The sequence below is a fragment of the Hylaeus anthracinus genome, unplaced genomic scaffold (genome assembly GCF_026225885.1).
Source record: "Hylaeus anthracinus isolate JK02 unplaced genomic scaffold, UHH_iyHylAnth1.0_haploid 11989, whole genome shotgun sequence".
In the NCBI taxonomy this organism is placed as follows: domain Eukaryota; kingdom Metazoa; phylum Arthropoda; class Insecta; order Hymenoptera; family Colletidae; genus Hylaeus; species Hylaeus anthracinus.
Genome location: NW_026534337.1, coordinates 13,166,504 through 13,186,289, shown reverse-complemented (window position 1 = coordinate 13,186,289; position 19,786 = coordinate 13,166,504). Strand labels below are relative to the sequence as shown.

The following is a 19,786-nucleotide window of genomic DNA, read 5'->3' as shown; positions in this document are numbered from 1 at the left end:
AACAGTAAATTAAATTCCACGGTGATGTATTCAAAGTATTGCAATCATTATAAAGTATTCAAAATGGCAGCCATGTTCTATCTTTTTAGATCAATGTAAATCAATGTTTTTAAATATTTTTTCTATTTAAATTTATATTTGTTATTTGCCAAAAATGAAACGGATATTAAAATGGAGTAAACACACTTTCAATTTCTATTGCTACGTAAAATGTCCATGTTTTGATTTATTCCTAACACACTTGTACAATTCAAAGCGATGAAGTGATTAGTGAAAAAGGCAGCAGTGATACGAAACTTAAACTCTGACTGTATCGTTACGTTGCAAGGATGTTCACAGATCGGTCTCATCGAGTTGTTCGAAACGCGTTTAATTGTTCCCCTAAACGAAAATCGACCTAGCTGAGTTTAATTGCGGTATATGATTAATTCTTACGGTTCCTCGTTCAATCAGCTTCGGAAGATGAATCAACGTTCCTTAGTTCAATAATCGAACGTTCACGCGATAGAACCCAAAGACTCCAGAATACACGTGTTTATCCCACGATTATGCTAGGTGTCCACTTGAGATTTCTACACACAATTGCGAAGAAAGACTATTAGGATTGTTTTTACTCTTTTCATACTAATTTTAGTCCAAGTTAACCCTAAAAATTAAATTACATTAGTAGGAGAGAAAAAAAATTCAGGCCTGAAAGGATTAAGGCTACTTAAGGTGTCGAGAGCCTATTATGAAAAGTCATCCACCCCTCAACGTCAGATGCAACCCGCGCATCGAGTTGTTCACGTCCATTTCGGAGTGAGATTCTCAAGTGAACGTCTAGCGTTAGTCGACGTGAAACACGTGAAACGAGATTAGTGAGACGAAAGCAGCAAGATTGGTTGGTCGATACCAAACGGTCGTGTCACGAGGAATGCTCTAAAAATTAAGGCGCGTTCGTTGCAGTGATGAACAACTACCAGGCCGCAGCGCAGGCCGGATTTCCGCCGGCGTCGCCTCACGCGGCCGGCGGCCACGGCGGGCCCCAGGGCCGGTCTTTTCCTGCGGCCAACTCGCCGGGCCCCATCGACATGTATAGTTCAAGCGCCGCAGCCGCAGCAGCAGCCGCAGCCGCGGACTCCGCAGTCGCCAGCTACGTCCAGGCCGCAGCTAGTCCGCAGCCCCCTACGACCGCGTTCCCTGCGATCGCCGTGTCCCGTGCCCCGCTCAACTACAGTCCCGTAAGTCCATTCTACGATCCCCCTCACCGGTAGTTCGCTTAGGTCTCCCACCACGCCAAATTTTGTCAAAGTCTGCGCAGGATTTGAAGTGTAACGAAATAAAAACGTCGAGAATAGATGACGTTAATGTGACAAATGATCATAATAATTGAGTCCTGCAGGCTGACAAAATTCGGTTCTATCTGAAGGCATCGAGTGAGCAGGCCCTGATCCCCCCTATCGACGTACCAAAGCCCCCGCGGCCAACAGTGTTATCGAACGCGATACTTGTAAATCTCACTTAACTCTCTTCCTGATATTACACCTAAATTTCATAATGTCAACGTTAACAATAAATAGTACTTCATCCATATTTGAAATATTCGTATCCAGTTACAATTGTTTAAAATTATTTCGTTTCCTTTGATCATCAGGAAAAGGACGAATTACGATATTTGTAGAGAGTCGAACATATCTATAATTGAATCACATGGTCAGCACTCGCAATTGGATCGATATTTTTGTTTATTTACGTCCGTTCTCGATAACGCTGTTACTCGGGGTAGCATTCTGTTGTAACCGCGTGTATGCAAAGTAATAAAAGGGAAATCTAATTCCTAAAGAGAAATGAAAATGATCGTTGTTCACCTAGGTCGCGAGAAATCTCTCTCGATTGATATTCCGTTTAACAAACTTTCATTTGCTTCCACGTGAGAGAAGAGTGAATAATTCTCACAGGACTTGTCCGTTCGCCGAGAGAGCACGACCGATCAAACTACTTTTTCCAAGTGTTCGAGTTTTTAAGAGCTAACCCGTACTAACAGCATCGAATTATTAAACTTGTGTGTGACAATTTTGCCCCCGTCCAATGTAATGAAACGTGCATCGGAATAAGACGAGGGAAAAAAAAGAAAAGTTGGAGAGATTCGAGAGTATGGTGCAAGTTTTTTTTCTTATTAGAGTTTGTAACTTATGTTGCTGCAGCTTAGATTGCAAAACAGCTCTGAACGCTGAGCTTCTCAGTTTGCCGATATTAAAACTTTTCTTTTTCACATTTTTCTCTTCGTTTTATATCTCCTTTTTAATACTTGCAACGAATTTTTATCATTACAATCGATGCAAACTTTTTAGGATTGAGTATCGCAATTGCACGTAGAACACTAAGAGTTATTGGAAGCTCACGAACAACGGTAGAGAAATTGGTCTACGAATTGCACGAGGACGTTAACGAAAACATCTGTCATTCTTGTTTTAGGGTCCTCTAATACCAGCGGCGTTCACTAATGGCTACCATTGAGCCTTGTTAAGACCTAATAACAGGTACGTAGTCACGTTTCCCCGCGATTCGTTGTCATATCTTTCGATTATTTCATGCCACGTGATTATTTAATGCCGAAAAGTTTCTCTGTTCGACGATATATCAACCGCTCGTCGTAGGACCCGTACGATATGGAATTTGAACCGTTGCAAAGTATACGTAGAGTAAATAGTTTATAAATAGTCCTTAATTGTAAGCACATCATCGCATATATAAGTATATATTGATCAGAAGCTACTTCAGTCGACAGCGATCGAAAGATTATAATGTCTTCTGTTGTTTTTCCGGATTTAGCGCATAATCTTATGAGTACGGTAATGGAAAATCTTAATTCTTTTGTAGCAAACGCAAACACGTTCACTATCAAATAATATAACAATAAACATAAGTGAAACAATTAGCAGTGGGTTGTTTCGCTTTAGCTATTTTCGAGAACAAACACCACATACAGATCTTTTCTTTCCTAACGTTGTAAGTTTCAATCTAGAACGTCATGCGAAATAACTATTGTTTACTTAATTACGATACCGAATGGCGAAGATGCTTTCGTGATACGGGTAATTAAACGTTCCCCCGATGGCTGAATTCGATAGCGAGTTTAACGGAAAGTGCCTCGTACCACGAAGGAGTCTTGCTTTTCACTTGTCGGTTCACTTTCAACCACTCCACACAATAACACACTGATACGCTTGCGCTGACTCGCAAAGATCGCGACTTTACGTTCGAACGAGATTGCGTAGCGTGTTGCTCCCGCGGTTTGCGTTGATCGATCATTAACGTGTGCACGATTTTCTTTTCGTCAGGATGGACGAGAGGGCAGAGCGCAGCACGGTCGACTGACGGTACAGTGAGCGATGTAAATGCCTTGGAAGAACTTATCACGATGAACGATCTCTGGACGGAAGAGGATGCGTACCACCACGAACACCAACCGGAAGAATCGCGATTTAGGTTTATAATATGCATGTAAAAGAGCGTGAAAGGTTTTCCAACTGCTACGAGCTTGCGAATGGGTGATCGATCACGAGCTCGACAAACAGCTCGGATCGATAGCAAAAATTACGCGATCTTCGTACGAGACGGCAGAAGAGCTAATAAATAAACAAAACAAAAAAAAAAGTAACAAAAAACGCATTAGGAAGAAAAGAGCGAAGGTGGAGCGACGTGAAAAAAATATACCAAGGAAGACAAGAAGGGAAGAATTGTTCATCCGATCCGTGTCCAGAGCGTATGCGAAGGAAATAATTAAAAAAAAGAAATAACGATATATAGCAGAGAATCAGGGGAAGTAAAGTGGGAGAGAGAAATGAAAAAATGCAAAAGATACACGATGGTGGGTGGATGGGTGGGTGGGGGAAGGGGGGCGTAAAAAAAAGAGGGCTAAAACCTGTGCCGCTAAAACCTGTGGCCGAAACTGCGTTATTTGATGCCCATTCTCCGACATTAATAAAGAATAATATAATAATAATAATGAATTAAATTAATATTATTAATTACTAAACGATTAAGCGACTAAGTCTAGAGTATATAAATACTATATATATAAATATATAAATATATATATAAATATATATATATATTATATATAAATAATTGATAAATATTAGACTAAAACGTATGATCCTTAGTGTTTAAGGGCAATGAAACGACGAAGACAGGAGGGACAGAGAGAGAGAGAGAGAGAAAGAGAGAGAGAGAAAGAGAGAGAGAGAACGAGAGAGAGAGAGAGAGAGAGAGAGAGGTGGGGGGGGTGGTGAAAGAAAACGGGAAAAAAGATATGAAAAGAACACAAGAAAATACCAACTTACATACGAATATTATTAATTAATTACTGGTTATTATGTATAACAATTATGACGTTTACAATGATTAACAAAGCAGAAAAAAAAAATGAAGGATGAAAGCCGCGGGCGCGCAAACTCGCGCGCAATATACATATATATAAATATAAATATAAATATAAATATAAATATGAATATAAATATAAATAAAACAAAAAAATATATAATTATTATTAAAAAAAAAAAAATATACACACACACGCGTACACGTTCGCACCCGGGAAGAGAGCGTTTCCCTTCCGGGGGCTTTCGTGGGGGATTTCGGGGGTTGCGTTACCAGACGCGCAGGGATGAAAAAAGAAATGGAGAGCGTTGGAAAGAAATTTCTCGAGGACGGCCAGAGAGGGCGAAACGACGCCGCGGAAAAGAGAGAAACCCGAAGGGCTGGATGCAGGAGGGGGCAGGAGGGGGGAGGGGGATTAGGTGGAGGACGACGAAGGGCGACCAGGCAGCCCCCGGTGCGGCTTCGCCCTTTTTCTTTGTTTCTCGCGAAACGCGCGTGTCCGCCACTTCTCGACGTGCTCTTTGCCGACTGAATCTCGGGAATGGTACTTCTCTCGCCCCGGCGTCGTCGAACCACTCTTCCCTTTTTCCCGGGTGTGCAACGAGGGAGGAATAAAAAAAAAAAAAAAAGAAATGAGAGAGAATGAGGGAGAGCGAGGAACGACGGAAAAGAAAAGAATAAAGCACGGAATAAGGAGGCGCAGAGCTGGTGAGAAAGTTACGTACACGCATAGGCACGCGCGTTTACACGAACGATGTGACGCCGTTAGGATTAACATTTTTCGTCGTTCGCGAGGGGCAAGGTTTTGGGGCGGAAACGCGAGGGCCGACGGAACCAACGACATCCGACCGATTCGGTTTCGCGCCGGCTACAGTAGTTAGACAAACGGGAGAGATAGAGAGAGAAAGTATCGAACGCGTGCGTGAGTGAGAGAATGCTCGACTTTTTGAGTAGACACACGCGTCCATCGACGAGAGAAAATGGAATTGGGGGGGGGGAGGGGGGACGACGACGTTGGTACTCGCGGGGTCGCATGATGGCGGCTGAATCGTTGGAGGGAACGCTGGTGGGCCCCGAGCGTTTTGTATCGTCGAAAATCTGGCCTCATTCAATGCCGAAATGATGTCCGTTGAATTCAATCGGCTGTTGTATAGCTATCCAATCGATTTACTTGCATTCACCTCCGTACATACATACTACATATTACCCGTACGCGAATTATTGTATCATTGATTTGCCATAATGGCGTATATGCATGATCCTATAGAGGAGCCAACGGGAGACATAAGCAACGTTCACCCGACACATATGTCACACACTGTAAACATGTATACGATAACTGCACATATACATACACACACACGGACACGTGCAATCCGCGCACTCACACGTGGCGCATACTAAACGTACACGCGGTTTAACGCGAACACACACGTCACACCCGAAGGAACCCATACGCAACTCCATAAAGTTACGCGACACAAGATTGCATTAAAGGGAAAAAAAAAATATATATATATATATACACACACATGTATGCAGTTATTATACCGTTCGTCCGCAGTGTACAGAACGTTAGTTGACGGCGAAATCCCGAATCGCCAATTTAACGCGCTAGCGCGCGAATACGAGAACCGGAGGCCTGGTCGGCACCGCGTGCATTTTTTATGGTGCTAAGCGTTTCATTCGACTGCGTTTACCCATGGCGTGTCAAGCTCGTAAAAAGTACGAATTAGTTAGAAATAACACCGGTGCACGAGGCGTTATATATTCTGTATTTTCTTGAAGATGCAAGTGAACGTGAAGTATTTTACCTGTTTATTTAGCGTGTTATTCGGTCTTGTGAAAATTCATCGTTGAGAGAAGCGATTACGGTAGTTGTCGGTTTTTTTTTTTTTTTTAGTTAACGAGTGTCTGCAGGGCCAGAGCGTCTTCTGTATTCTTCGAATGTATTGTAGTCATTTTATCTTATGAAGGCTAACCATATCTTTTTTCCCCATAGACTGTCAGCTGGATGCGACGTCGTTTATACAGATCGATCGACGCGAATTAAGCGCTTAGGGTGCATATTAAATGCACGGTGTGAACTAGGTCAGACGACGATAGGAGGACGCGAAAAGGACGATACTCCGACGAAAAGCGAGACTGTGCATCTATTCTCTGGATGTGTGAGAGAACGAGAGGGAGAGAAAATGACGGTACGTGTGCGCGAGAGAGTTGTTAAACTATAGGATTATACGAACACCCGGTCATCTAAAATGCCATCGCGATTCGATGTAAAACATAAAGCGAGCTAGCCAAGGAAAGACGCAAACGTGAGAGTATCAGAATAATTATGTACGGTAGCCTTAATCGAGGAACGACTGGACATCGAATCTTGGATTCGTTCGCGCTTCGAGCATATTCGCTGATTGGAGAGGCAAAGAACGAGGGGTTTATGCGGATGCTTCATTCGAATATATTCGCGATCGGATTAGGTTAATTGCGCTCGGGAAGCAGGAAGGTGTACAAAGATGGTGGAATGTTTCCTTCCTTTTGGTGCACACGGTATTACTCGGATCTCGAAGGCGACTGCTGAGTTTTTCTGTACTCGATCACTTCGGTGATTTAAATCTTGATACTCGAATACTTGAGTATTCGAATGTTTTGTACACTGATCATAGGTATGAATCAAGTTCTTTAAGTTCGCCAACCTTATTTTAATTTTGTTTAAGGATGACTCTTTTAGTGGAAGAAATAGAAAGAATATTCAACAATTTTACGCAAAATAATTTCTTATTTATGAATCGTATAAACGAAGATTCTCATTTTCCCACAAATATCGTACACAAGAATACTCTTATCACGAACCACCGCAACAAGTATTATGTAATTCGTGTAGCAATATTTCAATACCCAAGTATTCGAAGTTTATTCATACTATTGGAGCCTCCCTACTTCCGGTGCAGAGAGACCGTCGTACATAGCTCGTTCTGCGGACTGATTCGCGTAATTCTGTTGGTATCGCTGGATCCCTAAAAGCTGTTTCTCACGGACCTTATCATTGATTACGAATTATTGAATTCCTGCGAGGCGTGAGTCGACGAACGATTATAATTATAATTACCGAAGACGACGGATACACGTGCGACAATTATAGCGCGGTCATTATTGTATTCAACAACAGGGTAAACTAACAAACAAACAAACAAAAAAAAAAACAAAAAAAAATGAAAAAAAAGAAAAATGAAAAAGCAAAAAGAGCGACGAACTTCAAATTGGGACGCGTGTCACGTCGAACGGCGGCCATTTTGTTTTTCTGTGCGCGGGTGTGCGTGCGCGCGATGAGAAAACCGTAAACGGAGAAAAAAAATAAAAAGTTAAATAAATAAATAAACGTATAGTAAAAAAAAAGTAAAATAATCGAACGAGTCAATTGTTGCGAACGTTAGCAATACTTCGTCAAGACCACAAATGATAAAAAATGGCAAATAATAAGTTATAACGTGAAAAAGATGAGAAAAAGAAACGAGAAAGAAAATAATAATGTACACGACTAAACTTATATCGCGGATACTAATATTCTTAAGATGGCGACGCGTACGCGCGTGACGGGTGATCCCGCTCGTCCTCGAAAAGTTGATGATGACTCCCTCCCCTCCCGCCCCCCCCCCCTCAGACTGAAAGAGAAAGAACCATGGAACGAACCCCGATCGTGTACGTCATTGGCAGAGATGGGCAAAATTCGTATTCCTTTATTATTCTTCTGATATTTTTTTTTTTAATTTCTACTTCTCCTGTATTTTTGATCTCTCGACTTTACATTTTGCTAGGTGCCTTACTTTATTTTATTTTTCTATCCTATTGACGCTCTTATTATTGTATATATACATTTTTGTCTTCTATTTTTCTTAAATCTGTATTAATTACACTCTTTCTTTCGCTCAATTAAAATATCTTACGTAGACATTCATGATTCAATACTTAAATGAATATTTGTTAGTTCACCGTAAAACACAACATCAGTCGAAAAGTAAAACGTTATTCGAGACTTTGATCCAAAATTCTGGCCATTCTCAGTCACCGAGTACAACGATGGCAATTTCTTGCAAGCGAAACAAAATGGTAGCTGCTTCGTTACGCACCCAGAGCTAACGCAATCGATGCGTTGGAAAAAAAACAAAAATGGAGTGTACGTTTCTGATCAAACGTGGTATCCAGGGAAAACAATTCGAGCGAAAAGAGGAGGGAGATGAAAGATCGGGACAACATCGACGGACCATACATTGGCCAGAGAGATACCGCATGAGCGAATACGAGAAACGAAGAGCTTTTCATTGGCGATGCCTGGTTCAGAATTTTGTTTACGTTTCCATTTTGCCATTCGTTTCCCGAATCGCATAGGAACGCCTTTTGTTACTTTCTTTTTTTGTCGTTACGTTCGTTCGATCCACAGAGAAATGAGCGAGTTAAACTCTTTGCAGCACGAGAGTTTGAATTGTTTCTGCTCCGACCAGTCGGAGCAATGACTCCAGCCACTTGAAGCAGCGATTGGAGTCAGTGCTCATCAAGCGCACGTGTGGCGTAAATTGTTGAGTCATTGCACGTAAAGCAAATGTGTAGGGTAAACCGCCGAGTCACCGCTCGCCAAGTACATGCGTGGAGTGAATTAATGGATGCCAGTTATCACCGATGATAATCACAGTTCGTGAATGGGGGGGGGGGGGGGAGTTTCTAAGCGATCGCTCGAGCTAGTCACCGGCGCTGCAAGGAGTTAAACAAGCGTTAAACAGCCGTGTCGGGCGCTTCTTGTATCGCAAAATCGCGCTAATCGTTCCAATAGACGGGGAGATGGACTTCACAAAAGATTAAATGAAACACACACACACACACACGAGAAACATGACACTACGGTTCAAAGAACGTGAAATGTAATGGGATCGGTCGTTTACGCGATGGATCGCTGCGGAAAGGCGAGACAAAAGACGCGGGAGACACACACGTATACACATGCATACATAGACGTAGAGACAAGGAGAAGGCAGTCATAATTAAGTGTACAAGTTGTAACTTTTCGCAGTTAGGATGAAAGGCGTGCTCGAAAGGATTCTGGGTTCCTTGCTAATTAAACTGTGAACCCAGTCGTCTGGATTCCTCCCTATTCGATTGATTGAAAATGACATTTTTTAGAAGTCCTATGATATTATAAGGATTTGTTATAGTTTCTTTTGACACTTTCAAAAGATACACGTGTTATTTTTTTTTTAATTTTATTATAACAGATGGAAGCAGGTTTGAACCCAGACGACTTTCACCGAGGATCCTCGGAAAGAGAATTATTATATATAAATGATATAAATATATACATATTCGAAAGAGATCTACGATTAATTAGAACAAACAAACTGAAGAGAATGCGATCGACATACAGGCGAGTTAATCGCGATGGTGGGGGGAGAGAGAAAAGAAAATGAAGAGGTGAAGCCTGGGGAGGACACAAGTATAGGGAAATGAGAACAAAAGCAAACGGAATATATGTGAGTGCAGTCCACGCGTTTATATTTATAAATATGAAATACATTAATATTGAAATATTACGTCTATATCTACATCTAGTATATATATAAATATATATAAATATAAATATATATATATAAATATAAATATACATAATGAACGGATTGAGGAAGGCAAGAAACTATATTATGTCTATATAATTAAACGATTAAGGCGGCAAACAGACAAACAAAAACAAAAATATGAGGATTACGGAGATTAACAGATATATTGAGCCATTGTTTTATTGCATTTGTATATAATATATAGTTATTGATGTTTTAAAGTGCTAATTATACTATTGTATTGAACATTTTTCGATCGTCACCGATCGTGTAAAGGAGGGCCGAGCGGGGGTGAGACAGGGGTTGATAGAGGATACAGAGCGAGGCTCGGGAAAGTTGAAACGAACGCGAATGGGAATGATACGCTACCCTGGCGAGCTCGTTGTGCGACATTGCAGTCCAAGTCTCATATTTTACGACGTTTCTTTTTTCTGTTTTTTTTTTTTTTTTTCATTTAACCGGGGACAATTTTTCGCGAAAGAAACCGAATCGATGGCGGCTGAATTGGTGCGAAGAAAGTAAAGTTCGAAGACGTAGCTCGCCGATCGGCCGAGCTCGATCACTCGTCGCGCAAATTACACACACCCTCACACCGAATGCATGTACACGTATGTGAACACACGGATACCAAGACACGCGCATACACACGTATTTATATAAATATAAATATACACGCGTATAAGTGATAAGTAATAATTATGATAATCGAAGAAAGAAATATATATAAACAGCGAGAAGAGAGAGAAGTGATGATCACAATGTAAAGAGAGTGCGAGGGAAGATGTTGATTAATTAATTAATTCGATTATTGTCGTTCGTTGGTTGAACGGTGAAGTGAAGACAGAAAAGAATCGGAACCACACGACTAAAACAGATTTACAAGTAGTAGATGCGAGTTTTGGTACACGAGCAGACGGCCAATTACACGTATCTGGATACGTACGAAACAATGCAGTGAAATAGCAGCTACTGGAATGGTAACTTAGTCTTAATCGTCGCTTGAGCGCGAGTAGCGGTTGTAATTAACGTTTTTCTTGTTCTTGTTACCATTACTATTAACGTCATCGTGGCGAACACGGTTTTAAGGGAATGGGTAACGCAACACGTGTATTTCATTCGTTTTGGATCCAACCCTTTTTCTCGCACAGTTGAGGAAACTTCAGTTCGTCGTTCCTATTTTATTCTGATCGACAGCTGTGGTCGTGAATGATTTCGACCATCTCACGAAAACCAAGTTGGGGTGTCGTGATGTCGTTCGATCGTACATTTTCTAGAGAATAAAGGAATATCGACTAATATTATAACGAAAAGCCTCACTAAATGAACGAACGATATAATCAAGTACATCTAAATGATTGTACGCGTTAAATTATGTGCATCATCTTAACACGGTCTATGCTTGCATCAAAATTCTATAGAAGATCATCATTCTGACGTAATCGATTACGTTCTCTATCAATAATAAAAAAAAAAAAAACAATTCCTCTTTTGGGACAGAGACGAATAAACTCAAACGATTCAAGTTACGTTTAATTCTATTTCCTTCCAGACGATAGCCCTCTGAATTTTACATTATTTTTTACAAAATTATAAAATTGAATTATGGTTTATGTATACGTGTAATATTCGATTAATAACCTACTTGATTGATAAGCAACTGAACCTACAGGGTTACCAGATATCTCCCCTCTCGAATCTTTTCAATATTTCTTCCCCAAACTATCCAGGCGTTCCCCATTCGCATAATGCAATAGAGGGATAGAACTTCTCGACCACGCGACTTTCCCTGCGACATAACGAGAACACTACTTCTCCAGAGAAATTTACGCGCGCACACACCGGCACGTGCATGCAAACACGATCAAACTCGTCCGAGTGAACCAAACGTGGTTAAATAAAACTAACTCGTGTTCGAGTAGCCAGCGAGCATTAATTGTCATTCAAACATATTCGGCCATATTGAGGACTCATGGAAATCGAAAATTTAATTTACTTAATTTGTCGATGAGAGAACAAACGGAGTGAGAGGTAAAAAATCAATTATTAGGCTTCACTTTGTTTCACGGATTCGTCGATATCGATCCTTCGATCACTTTCTGCGCACCCTCTGTTTCTTGGCTGCTGATATGTTTCCTAGAACGATTAGTATAGCGTACTCCATCGCTGCGCGACGCGAATCCGCGCTGTTTTCGTTTTGGTTTCCTCAAACCGACACAGCTGACGGGACAGGAGTTACGTGCGTTCGTCGTACGAACGACGCGATGTCGCAACGTTCGAATAAAAACAACCCCCGTCGCTCTACGCGCGATGTGAATGAGTCGAGTAAGAGAGAAAGAGAGAACGTCTGCGTGAGACAGAGTGTGTGGAACGAACTCGCAAAAGTCCGTAGATAGATAGACAATTTTCGAAACGTCGTTTTCGTGCGTACGAGACAAAAAAAAAACCATCACCGAATCTTGCTGCGACCAGACACCCACGCCTTGGGCGTCTCTCTCCTCGCCGGATGGCTGAAATTTGTCTTTAACTTCCGGCTTCTGGTGTTCTCTTTGCCTCTACGGACCGAAGAGACAGGGGAAAGCGGTCCAACGAGATCACGATCCAATCGATGGAATTTCAAGTCAGTTGTAATATAATCGATCGATCCGGGATCGTGGCTCTCGACGCAGAAATGGGCAAAATTATTGGGATGGAGGTTTCGAGTAAGGAACGAAAGATGTTTCCTCGTTACTCGTTGAATAAAAAGTCGAATTGGTATCGTAGAATGAAAAATATTTCACAGTGGACGATTAAAGATTCGTTCCATCGAATAAATCATCATAGGTTGGTTTTATTCGTCGTTTGTTCGGATAATATTTTGCCCATTTCTGGCTTGACGGCGTTTAAGTGAATCGTCGCAGCCAAGATGTAGGGTAAGGGATCCTACATAAGAGTTACTTTTACTCGTGCGTCAAGGGAACATGTGGGCTTTACGAAGAGCTCACGCGTTTATCATTATTATTATTATTATTATTATTAATATTATTATTATTGATATTATTATTTTTGTTTTTCTTTTCTGTTGACTTATGTATTGTAAGAATTATTATTGCTATTGATCATTATTACGACTAATGTTATTATTGGATGGTATTGCCACAATACGTCCGCTATCGTTTGCTATCTGTCAGAAAACGCAATAATCGCTGTGTTACGAATACGATTGTCCGTTGTATTCGAGGTGACTTCGTTTTTTCAAGTTTTTACCGTGAACGCGGCTCCAAGGAAATCGCACGGCTCGTTTTGCGTGACCAAAACGAGATTAATCCGTGTAACTTCCGCGTGCCAACGCTCCAAAACGGTGATCGAAAAGGAAACAAACGATTATATGTAGAAAAAGTGTTCCCCTCGGATCGGTAGGGGAATCTGTTCAACCTTTTCACTGCTGAATCGATCAGTGGTAGAAAACGTTTTGTCGTATTAATTTCACACTTTACTCTGTAACAATTCTATTTATAGATATATGTAAAAATTGAGCAAACGAGTAAAAAGATGTTAAAAGATTGTCCACGAAAGTCGAAACGTTTATATACCTGGTGTTCTCTTTAATTTTAGCGTTTAGATTAATCTACTCGAAGGCAGCAGTTAAAGGGTTGACATAAGCATCGATGGACCGAACGCTCGTCGCTCGTTACCAATTTTAGCTAATTAAAAAAAAAAGTCCAAACCAACGGCGAACCGAGCGATTCGTTGGGGCCACGGGCCGAACGCAATGTAAGCGTAACCTTCATACGATATGTATGTATATAATATATTATATATGCAAGCGCAAAGCATAATTATTACGATAAATATATTAATCATGTAATTACACGTGCACACGTTCGGATGCGCAGTTATTTACATGTAATCTGTTAATATTCTTCCTGCGTGCAACAAGGACAACAGCCACGAGCTTCGATGAAGTTTTGCTAACCGTCGTACGGCGACCGCATACGAGTTTTGATTCAATACTCTCGCTGTTATCGAAATTAGTTTCATCTAGGCGCCCGTCGGAACGTTCGCGCGATTGTCCTGCGCTCGATTCGCTGGAAACGGTGAATACTGGAACCCATTCAATGCGCCAGCATCGATGGTCCGATTCGCGCGTTGATACTTCACTAGTCAAAGCGTGAAAATTTCGATAATTATTTCTCCCGTTGATAAAGGACTGCGAAACGAGCATCGAAGAACGTTCTCAGCCGTTATTTCACACTTTTCCGTGCTCTCGAACCGATTGGTCGAACGCTTTCGTGACCCTCGATGAATCTTCAACCCCTTTCACTCCTAACATTCGTTTTACTACCAAGATCATACGCATATTATACATGTGACTGTATTATTGTATTGGGTTGATTCATTGGTTTGTTCACTTACGATTCATTTTCAAATATATTATTATATAATAAATCTTAATCGATTATATAATCACCATCGTCGATTATCACTTGTTCCTATTCAGCAGGCAAATTAAAAATGAATACCTACAAGAGGTTCCTCTGAGAGCATGATTATTCGTTACCTGCAGCGGGACATATTTATGAATCAACCCAATAATTAGAGGAAGGAAGAGCAAGTTAATTTGTTACTTAAAATAATCCTATGTTACCATAGTAATCCCTTAAACGCATTCACGTGTCAGTGGAAAGTGGACGTGCGAATCCAATTAGCCATAAACAAAACGTAGAAGGGAGTGCAAGGGGTTAACAATCTCTTATCGTCGTTTTGCGTTCCTCTTATACCCGCAGTACGCGACTCGGTTGCACGCTATTCAGTCGCACGACGTCTACACTCTTCGCCTATCGTGACTTTCTTCGTTTACGCTATTATATCATCGCTCCAGTTTTGCGGTAAATGTTCGGTACCCATTCGTGCAACCCGCGAAGGGAAACGCGATAGCAGCCATTACGCAACGTTTCTTCCTAGGATACTCTTCCCCATCGTGACTGTGTTCGAATCGGTCAAAACCGAGTTGTTACACTTCAAAACGTTCGTTTCGCTCGCTCCCAGACAGAAATGGGCAAAATTTTAGTCGAAGAATATAAAAAATATTTATTCAATCGAATAGTTAATCAAATAAAATTGTCCTCGATGTGAAATACAATTTCGTTATACAATACACGACTTTAATTTTTATTAAAAACGGTCGAAAGTTGTTTACCTTGAATTTGTTGAATATTATTCGAGATATTTTATCTACATAACAATTTCGCCCATTTCTGCTTCCAGATCGGAGATACGAATCGATACATAAGAGCAAAATCGCGTATCTTCGGGAAACCCCGTAGCAGTCGTGGTCGCTGAACAAAAAACGAAACGTATTTTTGTTCGCGTTACTCGTTCATTCACCTATTTCACGTATCAAAAACAGATCTTATTGGGATCCGCAAATTTGTTTCGTAGCTTAACGCTGTACCCGTCACTGATACACCGTTCGATTCTTTTTGTCGCGATATCCTCCGGCGTTTTTTTTTTCTAATTTTTTTTTTATTTTTCTTCTATCGAGCATTTAGCGACGACGTTATTACGATATCGTGAATTGTGCCATTTACTCCCCCGTTGTTTTCTCTTCTTTCTTTTCATTTGAAATTTCATTTTACCTCCGCGGCACGAAACAAACAGTCACGTTAAAACGTACACGCGAACATACCTGAATTACACGAGCACAATTTCATTCTCCTCTTCTGCAAGGTAAACGGTGTAAAGAAGAAATAAACATAAATAAGAACAAAAAAAAAAAAAGAAAAGAAACAAAAGAATAAAAAGTTCTCGCGGAACTTGTAATACGAAATTATGAGAGAAGAACAAGAAGTCTGAGAAGCAATTTTAAATCGATTCGAAATTTTTAAGGGGAAGGGGGGAGGGGGAGGGGAGGAAACCTCATCGTGATCGTTGTGTGTATGTGTGAGAGACAAAATATATAGTTAACGAATTTCGAGCACTCGCTTCTCCCGATTCGTCGTCTTTACCTTTGTGATATATTTTTCTTTCGTTCGCGGAAACAAACGATGAACACACACGCAATTCACATACAGAAATACACACCACAGACGCATACCCCCGAATGTTTCGTGTACACGGCATGTTATGAATTCCGGGAGCTTGTGAATTCTCTCGTCGTTTCGCGATCGTCGCGCTAGGGAACTATAATAGTCGCGATTCTGTTGCAACACGCGGCACGGAACGAGAAACTTTTTAAAAATATTTTTTACGAACGCCTCGCGATGAGACGAGCAACAAAAAAAGAAGGCGGAATAGCATGAGAGATGATGAAAAAAAAAAAATAAACAATTAAAAAAAAAAACGGAAGCTCGGCGGCATGGTACAGCTTGCGATGAGGAAACTTGCAATATAACAAGCAATAAATAAGCCACTTTTAATTCCATGTATATTAAACAATTATGTGGATGCTTAATGAGATTTATTGAATTAAACGAGCAAAACCAACAACTAAGACGAAATACCGATTTTACATATTCTTACTAATCGTAAACGATTACAATACGTATAGTACGGCATAACTAAACAGAAAAAAAAAAAATTATACGATTATGTATCGATTTAAAAAGAGCAGATAAAGAAAAAAAATGGTAAATAAATAATAATTAAAGAAACGTGCGCCGACGGGCGACCGTTCGGCGGACGGGTAATCTAATCTACATAAGTAGGTAAAGGTTTCAATTTTACACTACCGATAATAACGACATAACGGTAAGGCTCTATATAAGATATAATGATAATTTATAATAATTATAATGTTGTACAGAATATTTATGAAAGGCGCGCTGCTGGCGAAAGAGCCGCGCGTTTCCTCTGTGTTCGTTGGTCGCGTACCGTGACGATAAAAGACATGAAAGGGGAAAGGCGTTGATGAAATGGGGATGAAAACGACAAAATAACAAATAGAGAAACGAGAATAACGTTTGCCTTTCGCGTAATCAATAAATCGTTGGAATTATTCGTGAATCAAGGATCGAAAATTTCCAGACATTTACTAGTGTGCGTGAAACGCGCGACTCTCTATCCAAAAGCGGCCAGACTATAATGGATGTTTTGTAAGATAAAGCAAAACGATCACGGATTATATTGAGATCGTGTTCAGAGAAGTGTATAGTCGAATTAACTCGACGACGCCTTTCTCGGTGGAAGAAATATAACAAAAACAACAAAAACACGAATGACGAGAAACGAGAAATGCGTACCGCGGATCATTTCTTCCGCGAATATTTGAGCGTTCGCGGCGTTGTGGTGGGCGAATTACGGCTCCCCGAGATTGAACGGGGGTGGAGATTAAAAAGATAAAAAAAAAAAGTGAAGCAAAAAATAGAAACAAAAGATAGAAAATGAGAGAATTTATCCGCCGCGGGTGTGGCGTAAGAAAAGGCCCATAATCTAATTCATTGTGTATGTATACAGACAAAAGTAAATATAATATTGCGATTATAAATATTAAACTAATAAAGAATAACAATATTGTATCCCTCTGTACATATAAATATATATTACAATACGACGATTATTACTATATGATTTATTATAAATATATATACATAAATATAAATATATCTCATAAATTCACATTATTATGTTTATTATTGTTTACTTATTATTATTAAAATTATTATCATTGCGATGATAACGAGGATGATGATGATTATTATTATTATTATGATAATATTATTAATATTTAAGAAAAGGTTCACAACGTGCCGTGTGTATGTGGGAATAAAATATATAATATAATGGACATTGTTCAATTCAATCTAACGTCTTTGTTGTTTTTCTCTTCCCTGATCCCTGCTACCGCAAACGCAACTTTTAAATAAGATTCTCTTATTTCTCAGTTCAACACGAACTAGACAGTTCATGATATTTCCCTAAAATAATTGATTTTCTTTTTCCATTAACGTAAGAGTTATATCTAAATGCGCCAAATTATAGATCAATTAATTATACATTTATCGCAATTTGTTTGCATCGAGGAAAATCAGCAAAAACTAAAATAATTTCATAATACTACTTTCTAGAAAACTATAAAGCGAGGCTCTTCGCATTTATCGCATTCATACTTGCCGGTTAGAACGAGAACGAGACATCGATTAGTCGATTACGCCAGTATGGCGTCGACCATGAGTAGCTGTCATGCATTCTGTTATCACTATTTTGAGTGCACCTGTCAAATGTGACATGAGTTTTCATTTAAACATCACACGTCAACTCGATCGTTAACATAATTCACCGTTCACAACAAAATGGGTATTTTCTTTGCGAAGAAAAAACCTGCGAGTCGCGTAACCGAACATGATAAAGCTGTTTTGGTAAGTCCTTTCCCAATTTTCTAACCTCTCTAACCTCATCGTTTTCTCGTTCATTAAATTACCGTGTTTTTTACAGCAATTAAAACATTCTAGAGATAAGATTAAACAGTATCAACGAAAAATTGAACAAACACTTGAAAAGGAACGATTACTTGCCAAGAAACTAATACAAAATGGACAAAAAGAGTAAGTATTAAATTTTAATGTGTCTGTATTTCGATTTAATGAGTTGTTGTACATATTTTGAAGTATTTTAAACATTTTTCAGTCGAGCTTTACTTCTGTTACGGAAAAAGAAGTTCCAAGAGCAACTGCTGTCAAAGACAGATGGACAGCTTGAAAATCTTGAGCGCATGGTTCATGACTTAGAGTTTGCACAAGTAGAATTAAAGGTTATTGATGGCTTAAAAGTAGGCAATACCGCATTGAAGAAGTTACATGATTTATTGTCAATTGATGAGATCGAAAAAGTTATGGAAGAAACTAACGAAGGCATAGAAAAACAGAGAGAAATAAATGAAGTATTGTTAGGAGCGCTTACACAAGAAGATGAGAGCGAAGTTGAAGCAGAACTTGATGTACTTTTGGATGCTGAAATTAAAGAGAAAGCACCAGAAGTTCCAAAGGATGTGCAAGAAATACCAGAAGATGTAACATTGCCAGATGTACCAGAAGAATTACCAGAAAAGAAAAAAGGTGAGGTGTTTCTATGGTTATATAATATTTGCTTTGTGTTACAGAATACATATTCAATTGGTTTTGATTTTGTGTTTCAGAACGTACAAAAGAAAATGCGCCAGAGGCTATCGCTCTAGAAGCATGAAATATTAAGTATCATTATTTAAATGTTTATTCTATTGGCACTTTGCGCAAAGGTCTATGTATATATGTACAGTACCTTGTATGTAAGGCTGAGCATGAAATTTAATTCACGCTCGGAGATTCGTAGAATCTAATTGAAAGAATCGAAGTTACTTTTGTTAGCATAATGTCTGTTAAAGACTGTTTTCCATTATACAGTGTGCATACGTCATTTCAGTGTAGTGAGGAAAGATTTCAAAACAGTGGGTATATGATCCAGGCAATTGTACATTATCTCACATATTATATGCTGTGTACGTTTTACAATGTTAATTATATTTGTACTACCTTCTATGTACAAATACATTTTCATCTCATTGGCCTCTCTTATATATGGGTATACAAAAAGTGCAAAAGGTTCAAACATTTTAATAAATACGATTTTCTTTACAAAGTGTCTTCTGAGTCAATAAGAATTTAATCATTCTACAATAAATTATTCAAAATTCAAAAATATGTTATTTGAATTTTTCCTACAATAAAATTTGCATAGCATCTTTCGTTCATTCTCGATCCCTGATAAAGAATACACGATAATAGAAGGTCACACGTGACAAGTTAGCGTAAATTATTCAGAGTCCGATAAGATAAATCGCTTCTGATGCACGCCAACATACGTTATTGCCTACG

At 39.6% G+C, this 19,786-nt stretch overlaps 2 protein-coding genes across 6 annotated transcripts in view; both read left to right on the top strand.

The window, feature by feature from the left end:
• The window catches only part of LOC128887580 (RNA-binding protein Musashi homolog Rbp6), a 314,695-nt gene extending 296,971 nt beyond the window's left edge, over nt 1–17,724 (top strand). For all 5 annotated transcript variants that reach the window (XM_054143620.1, XM_054143624.1, XM_054143623.1 and 2 more), the window contains 3 exons: nt 946–1,220; nt 2,455–2,519; nt 3,321–17,724. In XM_054143620.1, coding sequence (XP_053999595.1) covers nt 946–1,220; nt 2,455–2,496 — 317 coding nt within the window. In that variant the 3' untranslated portion in view covers nt 2,497–2,519; nt 3,321–17,724. The remainder of the gene's footprint in view (nt 1–945; nt 1,221–2,454; nt 2,520–3,320) is intronic.
• Nucleotides 17,725–18,082: 358 nt separating this feature from the next.
• On the top strand, nt 18,083–19,553 carry LOC128887581 (charged multivesicular body protein 6). The gene is made up of 4 exons (XM_054143625.1): nt 18,083–18,295; nt 18,372–18,481; nt 18,564–18,991; nt 19,072–19,553. Exons 1-4 carry the CDS (start codon nt 18,230–18,232, stop codon nt 19,116–19,118), a joined length of 651 nt encoding a protein of 216 aa, XP_053999600.1. The 5' UTR covers nt 18,083–18,229; the 3' UTR covers nt 19,119–19,553.
• The last annotated feature ends 233 nt before the right edge of the window (nt 19,554–19,786 follow it).